Below are 12,500 nucleotides of genomic sequence, written 5' to 3'. Positions count from 1 at the left end.
TGCTGAGTAAATTTTGTGCATATTATACACATATTAAGACCCTTGGATACATACGTACTGCTTGCCTTCATAAACAGAGTGGTCTTCACACTACTGATTAGTTTTTTCTATTAAGTTCTCATTTTTACAAGGACAGCTTGAAAAGATACAAGACATGTTTTAGACCAAAAGGTTAACTTTATAGTGAGCCATTCAGGCCCAGTTCCTAGTTTCTGTGCCTTGTATATGAAGAACTTTCCAAGATGCCTAATCATATTAGGTTTTCATGCACTTGGAGAACCCTAACTACTAAAAGGATAGATAGGTTTAGGAAAGTGAAAATTAATTTTCTTACATAGCACCCTAGTATTATTGTAGCCAGTCTCCTCCATTTTTAAATGTCCTTAGATTTTTTCCCCACAGTATATTTAAAGCATGTTAGCAATGGTTAAATATAGGCATATTAAATTTAAGAATAATAACCAGTCACCATTTTACCACTAGCAACTTTGCTAAAATATTTTCTTATAAAACATTGCTTTTTATGCAATTAGGAATATGTTTTTTAGTAGATGTGCATTTTAACTTCCAGTATTATGTGTGGTCTCGATCTTTGCCATATTTCCCATACTATAATGCAAATGCTGTCCACACATGTATTTGAGAGTTACTTCAGTTTTCTTTCATTTCCTGTGTTCTTCAGGGTAGAGTGGTTAGCTTTACCAGCAGCATTCAAATAGTTAAGACTGTCTCAAGCAAGCTAGCAGCCCCAGCCCTCCCCTCATGCCCTTTCTCAACCAGTCCCTAGCTTCCTCTTACCATTTTGCTAATGGTAGCTCTGAGCTGTCTGCCTGCCGGCATGAGCATCTCCTGTGAGAGAACATTTCCTGGCATGGGGGTCAAATCATGTCGGTAAAATGGGGTCGGCTTCCCGAAGTTCCTCTCATAACAGTGAGATTCACGGGACTAAAACATGGGCAGGTAAGAGCCAGACTTCTTCAAAGCACTGAATTACAAAGGGGGTGGGGAGGAGAGGCCATGTGTAGTTCGTTGTTTTGTTTCTGTCCTTGGAGGAGCTCCTCTGGATTACTGTACAGGATGAGAAAATGCATTATTCAGATCTGAAGAACATTACAGTTCATCCAAGACTAACCTAGCTGCCCTAGAAAGTTGTGCTGTTTGATTTTTTTTTTTTAACCATTGGTGTATGCTCTGAACCTTCAAACCAAAAAATAAAAGATAATTTTTAACAACACTTTACTCAGAGAAATCTGCAGCAAAAAATTAGTTAAAAAAGGAGGATGTGCTCAAGGTGTGGTAATTCGGGTTCTATGCACTTTAGCAGTTACTAATTTTTGTTCAGAAGAGTTTCCTGTTTTGTAAAGTGGTTTCCCCCCCCCCATCCTTTCTGTTTGGTTTTTTTTTTTTTAATAGTTTTAAGATGCATCGGTTTGGCTTTGGGGGGTTTGCTCCATGGATTCTGTTACGGGAAAGTTTCACATGAATCGTAGATTTTACAAATAGCCCATTTCGTATATTGGGTGGGTTCTGAGCTTTAGAAAATCAGGCAGTTTGAGTTCCTATTTGGTACTGAGCATTGCTTTGTGACCCTTTGCAACTCAAGGAACATTGGCACCCCTTTACAATAAGTGTGGTGAATGAGAGCTGAACTTTAGTGATCCCAAACTGCATCAAGTCCAGTTTAACTAGTTTAACTAGTTCCTGCTCTGTGCTCCAAAATATATTATTAGACGTCTCTAAGCTTCAGTCTCTTCAAATATAAAATGGAGACAATTAGAACAGTGCCCTGCCCTAAGAAAATCCATGTAAGTTACTTATTTAAGTGTCATGCATTATCCTCTCTGTTGTAGAGTGGGAAGCATGATGCCCACCTGCCCACTGAGTCTATCTAGATGACCTCTACTGGTAGCGTTGATAAGTCACATGGTTAGTAATTGTCATGGTCACTCACTCTGAGAAGCTCACTTCTTGGGTATTTTTTTAGATTATAGTCCCAGTATATAACTGTAGGTAAAATTCACCTCTATGAATTGTAGCACTTCATGTATTAGTTTGTGAGAGAATTATTCCATTACTCTTGGGAATTCCCTACCCTAGGTGCCCAGTCTTTTGAGAGGAAATGGGTGCTGTAGTAATCAGCTTGAAGAGACAAAGAAGGAGGTCTGGGGAAGGTTCCTGGCCTTCTGTACTTCTCTTTTTCCAAGCTTTGCACCAGCATCCTTGTTACTGCTCCGGGGTTATTGTCTCCTGCCACAAGTCAAAATTTCCTTTCCTTCACTACAAAAGCTTGTGCTTTTGTGTTGCATTGGGAGAGTTAATATGCTGATGGCACTCATTTTCATTGAGGTATAAATAATTACTATAATGTATTAAATGTTGCTTAGCATGTGCTAGGCTTTGTATGTGTTACTTCTTTTTTTTTTTTTTTTTTTTTTTGGTTTTTTTTGTTGTTGTTGTTTTCCTTCCGGTTTTTCGAGACAGGGTTTCTCTGTGTAGCCCTGGCTGTCCTGGAACTCACTCTGTAGACCCGGCTGGCCTTGAACTCAGAAATCCGCCTGCCTCTGCCTACCAAGTGCTGGGATTAAAGATGTGCGCCACCACTGCCAGGCTGTGTTCCTTATTACAAACAAAAACAGAACTATAAGTGGGCACCTGTCCCATTTGCAAATGAAATGACTAGGGCTCAGAGAAATCATTTCCTCACAGTCCCACCATGAGTATAACTTAGAGCTGCCTTTATTCTTAACCTCTGTGCAGTCCTCTACCCTCCTCTCACTGTCACCATTTGAACACTGAACTAAAATTAATATCTGCTAACCTGCTGAGTTCTAATTAGTAATAATTAATTAATTAATTTAAAAAACAGTATATGTGGGGTTATTTAATAGTTCTGATTAGAGTAAGGAAGAAAATGTCTTCATTCCTTGGGGACATACATGTAGTTTGTAAAACTTAGAGAGGAACCTCACAGAACTTTTTAAACCATATGACATAGTTTTTCTCCTTCAAGCTGACCCAGAATTGCTACCATCCTTCCTTCTGCTCCCCTTCTAAACTGGTCCTAAATTCAGGGCGCCCTGTGTGGACTATGCTACACCTTACTAAGGAATTCAGCTCGCCCTGTGTGAACTATGCTGTACCTTACTAAGGAAAGCCCTTCCTCTGTAGGCTCTACCCCATTAATATAAACAGCTCCCGATGGCTTAGAACTCATAAGTGTTTCAAATGGGATCTCAAATGTTTGAAAATTGGTAAAATGTTGCCCAGGCATTGTTCCTCATTTCTATCCACAATAGCCACCACCCTCCCTTGACCACTTGGCATCTGTGTGTACAGGTAAGGGGAAGGCCTTCCTTCCAGTACTTGGTTAACTGTTAATTCTTTTCTTGGGCAGGAAAAGGAAAAGGAAAAGGATAAAATTAAAGAGAAAGAGAAAGAAGCTAAAGAGAAGGAAAAAGATAAAAAGGCTCTAAATGGGCACACTTTCAGCCCCATTCCTATTGTGGGTCCCATCAGCTGCAGCCAGTGCATGAAGCCTTTCACCAACAAGGACGCCTACACATGCGCAAGTAAGAGTCATGCTTCTTCCTTCCGTCCAGTGAGGCTGTCTTGCCTCATGAAAGCTGGTTTGTTTCTAGTTTCCTGTGCATCCCACCCCTGATCTGTTCCTCATTTGTGTGGAGAAGTAACTCATGTGTGTTTTTCTTCGAATTTTAATTATGTAACATACAATCTGTATTTCTTTTTTCAAACATCTCTAGTTTCAGATTCTGCATTTATAAACCACCTCATCTTGCAAGAAATCTGGCAAGTCAAAGCATACAAAGTCTTGAACCTTAAAGCTTCTCAGATCCTACTCACTTATTTTTATGCTTGCCTCCCCCTCACACACAAATGCATACATGCACACATGCACATGCAGTCTAGAGATTCAAACTCAGGGCCTAGTATAGAAAAGCAATCTTACTTCTAAGCTGTTTCCCAGCCCTTGTGCATTTATTTTTAAATCTGATCTTTGGGAATATGATCCAGCCCTTTGCCGGTATTAAATCATGATGGCTACCAGATGAGAGTGTATACATGTGCACATGTGCTCTGTGTTTCTGGTATAGGACTTAGATCACCAGTGTCTGTGTCACAGCTACTTCATCTACAATTGCAACACAAAAGCAGTCATAGATGTAGCAACAAAAAGGCTTCATTCCAGGAAATTTTTATTTATAGATGCTGATATTTAAACTTGCATGACATGTCATATTCATCTTTTCAGTGCTTTTTTTAAATTATTTTTTAACAGTATATTTTCTTTTCTTTCTTTCTTTTTTTTTTTTAATTTATTTATTTTATGTATGTGAGTATACTGTGGCTGTCTTCAGACATACCAGAAGAGGGCATCAAATCTCATTACAGATGGTTGTGAGCCACCATATAGTTGCTGGGAATTGAACTCAGGACCTCTGAAAGAGCAGCCAGTGCTCTTAACCACTGAGCCATCTTGCCAGCCCTTTTTTTAATTATTTTATTTACATTCCAGTCATTTCCCCTATCCCAGTCCACCCTCTCACAGTTACTCATCCCATTCTTTCTCCCCCTTGCCTCCAAGAGGATCCCCCCCCCCCCCCGAACGTCCCCCTTCCCTGGGACCTCAGGTCTCTTGAGGATTAAGCACATCTTCTCCCACAGAGGCCAGACCAGGCTATATATGTGTCAAAGGCCTTGGACCAGCCCATGTATGCTCCCGGTTGGTGGCTCAGTCTGGGAGCTCCCTGGAGTCTAGGTTAATTGAGACTGCTGGCCTTCCTATGGGGTCAATTCTTTGTCAACCATCTAAAATATAAAAGCCATCGATGGCTCATGGACTGCAAGATCAAGCAACAGGCCAAATCAAATATATATATTATAACTTGCAAATATACTTCCAAGGCAATATTTCTCAAAATTGTGTCCTTGTACACATAGAAAGTAACTATATTTGTAAAGCACACCAAGGTAAAACAAGAAAGCTGCTTTATTTAGAGGTGAGAAAACTGCAAGTCGGCCGCTCTAAGGCCAGCACAACTAGGAGGCTGTGGTGACTTGTCTCATGTTAGACTTGCAACACATGCATATGAGACAGTGGCTAAGCCTCACACAATATACCATGATGTCTTGTTTTCAGTCATTTATTTTGTATTTAGGGTAAATTAATACTCAAAATACTTTAGTTTACTGAAATTGGAAAGTTCATAAGTCTATTTTTAATATATTCACACATCCCCAACTCCTTCCTTAACCATCTACCCATCCCTTACCATCAAACTTGGAGATTTCTTCTGCCCCAATCTAATCCAATTTGTGCTGCTCAATTAGTCTGGACATGTCCACCTACCAGGGGTCATATCACTCAAGAAAACTGGTTCTTTCTCTTGCAGGGGTTATCACATGCCAATAGCTTCTGAGCTAGTGGTGAGATTCCAGGCCCATCTTGGCCCTTCTATGATAGGATTTTGTCTGGCTTGGGCTTCACAGGTCTTGTGCATAATGTCCAAATCTCTTTGAGTTCATATGTTCAAGTGTCCAGAAAATACTGTTTTCTGGAGGATTTCTACCACCTCTGGCTCTTACCCTTTCTCCACTTCCTCTTCAGGAAGCATCCCTGAGCCTTGTGGAAAGGGCTATGATATGTAAATAATCATTTAAGGCTGAGCACTCCACAGTCAGTCAGCCTCTTCAGTTTAGGGTCTCTGTTAATTAAGGCTTGACTGCTAGTTAATTAACTCTTTACTGCTAGTATCAAATTGATAGTCAAGGAATTTCATTTGTAAAGCAGACTGAACTACTTTCTACTATAAAATATTAAAATGCTCAAAAAGCTATATACACATGCAGACACATTTTACTAATGTGATTTTTTTTTTCTTGCTGTGATCAGATATCAGTGCCAAACAACTTAAGGCAGGGAAGATTTATTTTAGTTCTTGGTTTTAGTAGTTTCTATCCATTATGTAGACTCGGCATGATAAAGCAGAATAGGTCACGTGGTGTCTATTAAGCATAGAGAATGCCTCTGCTGCCTGGCTTTTTCCCTTTTCTCCTTTGACCTAGGCCCTACTCTATGGGTGGTGTTATCCACATTCAGAGTGAATTGCCCCTGTAGCTCATCTTTTTGACTCACTAAAGCGTTTGTTTCTTCAAGCCCCTAAGTTGACAACATTAACTATTTCACGTCTAGCCTTTATCAAATTGATACCCAAGCATACCTCCTTACATCATAATATTCCATACCTGGTCCCTAAAAGTTCATGGCCAACTAATAAAGCAAAATATATACAATCCCTGAAGTCTTAACAGTGTTGCTCAGAAGTTCTGAGTTTCTTCAGAGACTCAAGGCAAACTCTTAGCTATGAGCTCCTATAAAATTAAAAAAAAAAGAAATTGAATATTGGAACTACACAGTGGCACAACGTATACATTCCCATTCAGAAAAAGAGGTACAGCAGAATAACATGAAGGATTGGACCAAACCAAGGTCAATACCCAACATGGCAAATGTTAAATCATACAGCTATATATCCACCATCTGAAGCACATAACGGGGGCCCCGGAGGTCTTGAGCAACCTGCCCTTATAGCATTGCTGTTTGCAATTTCTACAACCCTCTCTTTAGGGAAGACTTCACTAATTAACTTTCACCTTGGTAGACATGACATATTCCTAGGGTTTTCTTTGTATCCCTTGCTTCACCTCCATATTTTAATGCATTGCCCTTTGCAGGGCTTCCTTCTAGGATACCAACTCTGCTATATGTTGCTGGGTCTCTGCCTTCCTTTGAAATCAGGGTAGATGGCCAGTGATTCCGTAACTGTCTGCCTATCTACAAAACCAGCACTGTGTGAATAAAGTCAAGGACTGCCACAAGCTCAGGCAGTAGCCAGGCTTCCCTGAAACATGGATGTAGTGGTCTCAGAATACACCAGAGGACACACTTTCTTAACAGTGTGCCAATGCCACCTGTGCCTCGGATGCTTGCCATATAGTTACAGGATTAATGTTGGTCCTCTTGAGTATGGGCTTGCTTGCTTTGTTCCAGTCCCTTCTTGGGACAGTTTCCCTAAAGTCAGCTTTTCAAGTACTTCCTAACAGGTAGCCCTGGGGTTCTCTTCTCAAAACAGTGTTCTCAAGTGAATTAAAACTTCTGCACCCAGAGCTGGAGAGATGGCTCAGTGGTTAATTGCACTGGTTGCTATTCCATGGGACCCCAGTTTCATTCCTAGCAGCACTGGCTGCTCACAGCTGCCTGTGATGCCAGTTTCAAGACATCTGATGCCTTCTGGACACTCATATATGACTGATTGATTGATTGATTGATTGATTTAAAAGAAAAAACCTCCATACCTTAGGGAGATCCAGCCAATTCCTGAGTCCTGAGATATCCTCAGGATCTTTCCTGTTTCTTCAGTGTCCTTGGCTTCTTTTTGGTGGCTATGTTGTCATCAGCAGCTCCTGTTTCCTTGGCTCCAATTTTGCACATACTTCAAAACTTTCCTCTATGCTTTTTTGCTTACAACTCTCACGAGGGGGGCGGGGGGCGGCCATCTGTCTGAATGCAGGGCTGCTGCAAAATTTCCTCCACTAAAATTTTTAGTGTATCACTTTTAAATTTAGCCTCATAAGTCCCAGGGCTTGCTTAAAATGCAAGTTCTCTGTCACAGTTTAAAATGCATGCCATTAGTCCAGTTTCTGGCGTTGTTTTTACTCCTGTCAGAAACATCCCCAGCAGTCTTCCTATCCCCTCCCTATCAGCATTCTAGGTATTTACACTCACAACAGACTCACTGGCTAAATTATGGCTCAAGTACCTAGGACCCCCTAGGGGGCTTTTTGAAATGTTCACAAACCAATTCTTACCAGGTTTTGGTGGCGCACGCCTTTAATCCCAGCACTTGGGAGGCAGAGGCAGGCGAATTTCTGAGTTCGAGGACAGCCTGGTCTACAGAGTGAGTTCCAGGACAGCCAGGACTATACAGAGAAACCCTGTCTCGAAAAAAAAACAAAAAATAAAATAAAACCAATTCTTAAAAGTTTCTACATGGTCAGATTAGCCACAGATCTGACCCTACTTCTTCATATCAAGTACTTTTTTATTACTTAGACTTTCATCTCCTGACAAATACCTGAGGGGAATAACTTGAAAGGCAAAAGTTATATATTCTGACTTACAGTTCCAGTTCATCTTCTTAGAAAGGGTGTGTCAGAGCAGAGCAGGTCATATCATGGTGCCAAGGAAACTGGAAAATAATGCCTACGCTGGCAATCTTTTCCTCTTCTTGTTTTACCTGAGTCCCCAGCCTGTGGAAGAGTGCCATTCACATTTATGGGAGGCCTCCCCTGCTTAGTAACTTTGTGAAAATGTCCATATAGAGACAAGCAATGTGTCTTTTTCCAGTCCAGTCAAGTTGACAATAGACAGGCAGAGGCAGGTGAATCTCTGTAAGTTTGAAGCCAGCCTGGTCTACACAGCAAGTTCTAGGACAGCCAGAGCTACATCGTGAGACCCTATCTCAGAAAAAAAAGAAAAAATAAATAAAAATTTTACAAAAAAATAGCATATATAATAAAAGCTGGGAATTAAGACACCTGAGTAGAGCCAAAAGTTTTAAAGGCTGTGGATATAGAAACATTGCATTTTATGACCTTCTGAAACAGCAACCTGTCAATCTCACCAGGACTCTGGTTGGAACCCTACTGTACATAAGTCTGGGGTTCAAGTTTCTACCATTCTTCAGACTGTAACTCATGAGCTAAGCATAATATAGGATGTTTTATGAAACGCAATTTAGGAATAGTGAAACCACAAGGATCCCAAGCTGAAGCAAAATGCAGAACTACTCTGTGGACAAAGCAGCATACCCAGAGACTCCCCCAGAGAGGGGAATGGGGAGGTGGGTGTCCTGTGAAGTCAAGCAATCCAACTTAAAAACAACAGCAAACCCATAGATGCCACAGATGGAAGCAAACCAGTCTTAGGAGCAATTAGCAGATACACAGGCAAGAGAGAAATGATTAAGTGGCTAAATGAATAGCCTCTGTAGTGGTAAAACAAGGTTAAACAATAGAGCAGACATAAAATTTCATTTGAAGGATCATGGTGGAGAATTTTCAGATATTCCAAATGTCTGTATCATCAGCATAGTTAGATTTATATTTGCTTACAAAAGAAAAAAGTAGCTTTTCTGTTTTCTAGGAAATTTTTATTACAAAAGCTTTTTGTATTTAACTCGCTGATTATATGCTTGCCAGTCTTTAGTGGTGGTGGGACTAGTATTTTGGTACTGGGAATTGAACCTAGAGCCTCCCATTTGCCAGGAAAGCACTTTACCACTGAAGTATATTGCCAGCCTTAGTATTTAATTGTAAAAGTAATAAAAGTGGAGTGTGATGGTGTGTACCTGAAATCCCAGCACATAGAGGGTTGAGGCAGATGGATAAGCTTTAAGGCCAAACTGGGCTACATAGCAAGATTTTGTAACAGAAACGCAACAAGAGCTCACCAGATCACGATATCTGTTGACCTCTGGGTTGGATCCTCAGAGTTCCACATGATAGAAAGAGATTGTCCTGTGCCCTTCACACACATGCTATAATGTACACAGAGAAAATATGTTTAGCTATAATTTTTAAATGTTTGGAAATAGAACAAGGGCAGAGGAGTTGGCTCTTTTGAGAAAAACAGTTGTCACACTGATGTGACAATATGAGCTGAATTCTGGGAGCCCTTATAAATCCAGGTGTGGTATCATGCACCTATCATCCAAAGGATTATAGGAAATACGAGGAAGCAGGAGAATCCCCAGAAGCTTGTGAGCAATGGCAACTACAAAGAGCCCCTATCTCAAACAAGGTAGCTCACTTGTGTTCTCTCCCTCTTCCCTCCCTTCCTTCTTTCCCTTCACTTCCTATCCCTCTGTCTCTCTTCACACCTCTCTCTCCCCCATCTTACACACACACAAAGTAATTCAACAAAGATCATTTAGAAATTTCCACAGATATTTTAAATTTATCTATTATCAAAATATACAATGTATAATTATATATCCATATGTAATCTATCACATATATAAATATATAGTAATGCCTATAGATAGCATATTATATATAAAATATATAATATATATAACTCAAAATTCTATGACACATTTCTGGTCAAGGTTGTTTGTAGGTATTATTTTTATCATTACATAAAACTGCCACACACACACAGTGACCCGCCATAATAGTAGAAGAGTTTAATCATTTGATGGTAGCAGTAAGGTTTGTGTATACCCATGTGCAACTTGTTTCTTTGAGGGAAAAAAGTGGTATTATTATCTATTAAAAATGCTATCTATTATCTTTGCAGGAAGTGGGAAATATGAGTAATCCAGGGATTCAGAATCCTTTGTGTTTTCCCTTCACCCCCACTCATGATCAGGATCTTCCCAGGATTCTCAGGAAATGTAGCATCCCTACAGTTAGTCACCTGCCTCCTGAGAAACCACTGTGCTTTTAGAAGACAACAGCTTTTCTTTTTGTTTAATAAAAACCCATTTTTTCCGACCACTGGATAGAACTTCATAACCAGAGAGCTGTTCTCTCAGGCTGTGACTTATGATTTAGAAGGATCAAATGTAGGACATGACAGAGATGTATTATGATAGTTTGCAGTGACTTACTCCTGTCATCTGCACATTCATGTATCTACCTACTTGCAAATACTAATAGTTTGATAGGATGGACTTTTCAGTAAAGTTGTCATTACTGAGACCACAAGATTACCGTGGACCAGTCAGTCAGGACACAAAACAATTGCCTAAAGAAAAGATCCTTTCTTGATCAACAAGAACACTTTATGCGCAGTTTACTGTGGAATAACACAGAAATGTTAATGATAATGGCCACAAAAACAGTGAACAGTAGAGTGCTGTGTGCTCTCGGCAGTCTACTTCTATTCTTAACAGAAAGCCTACACCTCTGCTCAGAATTGTGTCAGAGTAAATGCATTTAGCAGAAACCTTAGGAGGATTTTTTTTCCCTTAATCCAAACTGTACTCCTGGTTTAGGGTTAGCGGAGAAATAAATGTCTTTGCAGTTCTTCATTCTACACCATGTAAAGCTATCTGTAAATTATCAACTGTTCTCTCTGGCTGCCACACATAGTTTATTTTGTGGAAAGCTCAGTGGAGTCCTTCAGATTAAAGAGTTTGTTACATTCAAAGTTTTGAATCTTGTCAGCGGTTTTATTTTGTCTGCATTTAACAGATGTAAAATGACATTGAGACTATTGTTGGTTTGTATTCTGTTGTGTTGGCATCTACTGGGTTCTTTTGTGGTGAGTTATTTCTGTTGACTAAGACTGACTAGATCCTAAGTAGGAAACATTAGTTAGACCTGCATGATGGTTAGGTTTTCCTTTGGATTTCCTCAGAAACAACAGCTCAGTAACTGGGTGGTATCTGAATTTAGAACCAATCAGTTGCTTCTGTGAGATAGTAAACACAAACAATTGCCTTAAGAGAAGATCCTTTTATTTAGGAGAAAAGAAGGTAAATAAAGAGTTTGAACAATAAAGTCCATTCTCGATCAACAAGAACACTTTGTTTCACTCTGTTTGCCAGTGTTCTTATAAAAACTGCTGTTAGGAGCAGTTAGCCAAAGTAGCTTAGCTCTTTCCTGTGGCTTTTGTCTCATCCTGAACATCAGCACTGTGGTTGTTAACACTGGCTACTAAGAACAAGAACGTCTCACATGGTTTTTGCATACAAGTACTATCAGTCCAGACCAGACAGCGCCTGAAAGTCCCCAGTGATTTTAAACAAGAAGTTGCAAAAAAAATTCTGGAGCATGTGTTTCTGAGTTGCTGTTAGTTCCATGGGTTGGTTGGATTTTGTGTGGTTGGTTGGTTTGGCTTCGTTTCTGGGGGTGTTTCTTTTCTTCTTGTTAGAATTAGTTTTCCATTTTCCCATAGGAGGAAAATGTTTCTATTTGTTCTTAAAGGCTGTGTGTCCTTAAAAAGGATCAATTTTTTTCCACATATATTTTTTCCTGCTAGTAGACAAAACAGTGCACTAAAGTTCTTTAATATTCCTTACTTCAAAAGTCTGGCTGCATATGATAGTTTTCCAGCTGAAGAAAATGCATAGTATGTAATGTTTCCCCCAGAGATCTATCATGAATGATATGACAAAAAAAAAATCATTCCCAGGCATACAAATTTGTTCCATTTTCTTTTGTTAGATGTTCCCATGTAAGGGGAGGGAAGAGGGGATAAATAAATTGATGGGTGGATGCAGACTAAGCTATTGGCTTTTAATTTCATAGAAATGTGGCCAGGCAATGGTGGCGCAAGCCTTTAATCCCAGCACTTGGGAGGCAGAGGCAGGCAGATTTCTGAGTTCGAGGCCAGCCTGGTCTGCAGAGTGAGTTCCAGGACTACACAGATAAACCCTGTCTCAAAAAACCAAAAAAAAAAAAAAAAAAAAAAA

The 12,500-nt window shown here is 39.9% G+C and overlaps 1 protein-coding gene across 3 annotated transcripts in view; it reads left to right on the top strand.

Moving 5' to 3' along the window:
- Akap13 (A-kinase anchoring protein 13) overlaps positions 1-12,500 on the top strand; it is a 285,672-nt gene that overhangs the window by 237,699 nt on the left and 35,473 nt on the right. For all 3 annotated transcript variants that reach the window (XM_028776648.1, XM_028776646.1, XM_028776647.1), the window contains one exon: positions 3,395-3,569. In XM_028776648.1, coding sequence (XP_028632481.1) covers positions 3,395-3,569 — 175 coding nt within the window. The remainder of the gene's footprint in view (positions 1-3,394; positions 3,570-12,500) is intronic.

The sequence above is a fragment of the Grammomys surdaster genome, unplaced genomic scaffold, assembly GCF_004785775.1.
Source record: "Grammomys surdaster isolate TR1022 unplaced genomic scaffold, NIH_TR_1.0 271, whole genome shotgun sequence".
Classification (NCBI taxonomy): domain Eukaryota; kingdom Metazoa; phylum Chordata; class Mammalia; order Rodentia; family Muridae; genus Grammomys; species Grammomys surdaster.
The sequence above is the reverse complement of the archived record's forward strand: the minus strand, read 5'-3'. Positions and strand labels throughout refer to the sequence as shown.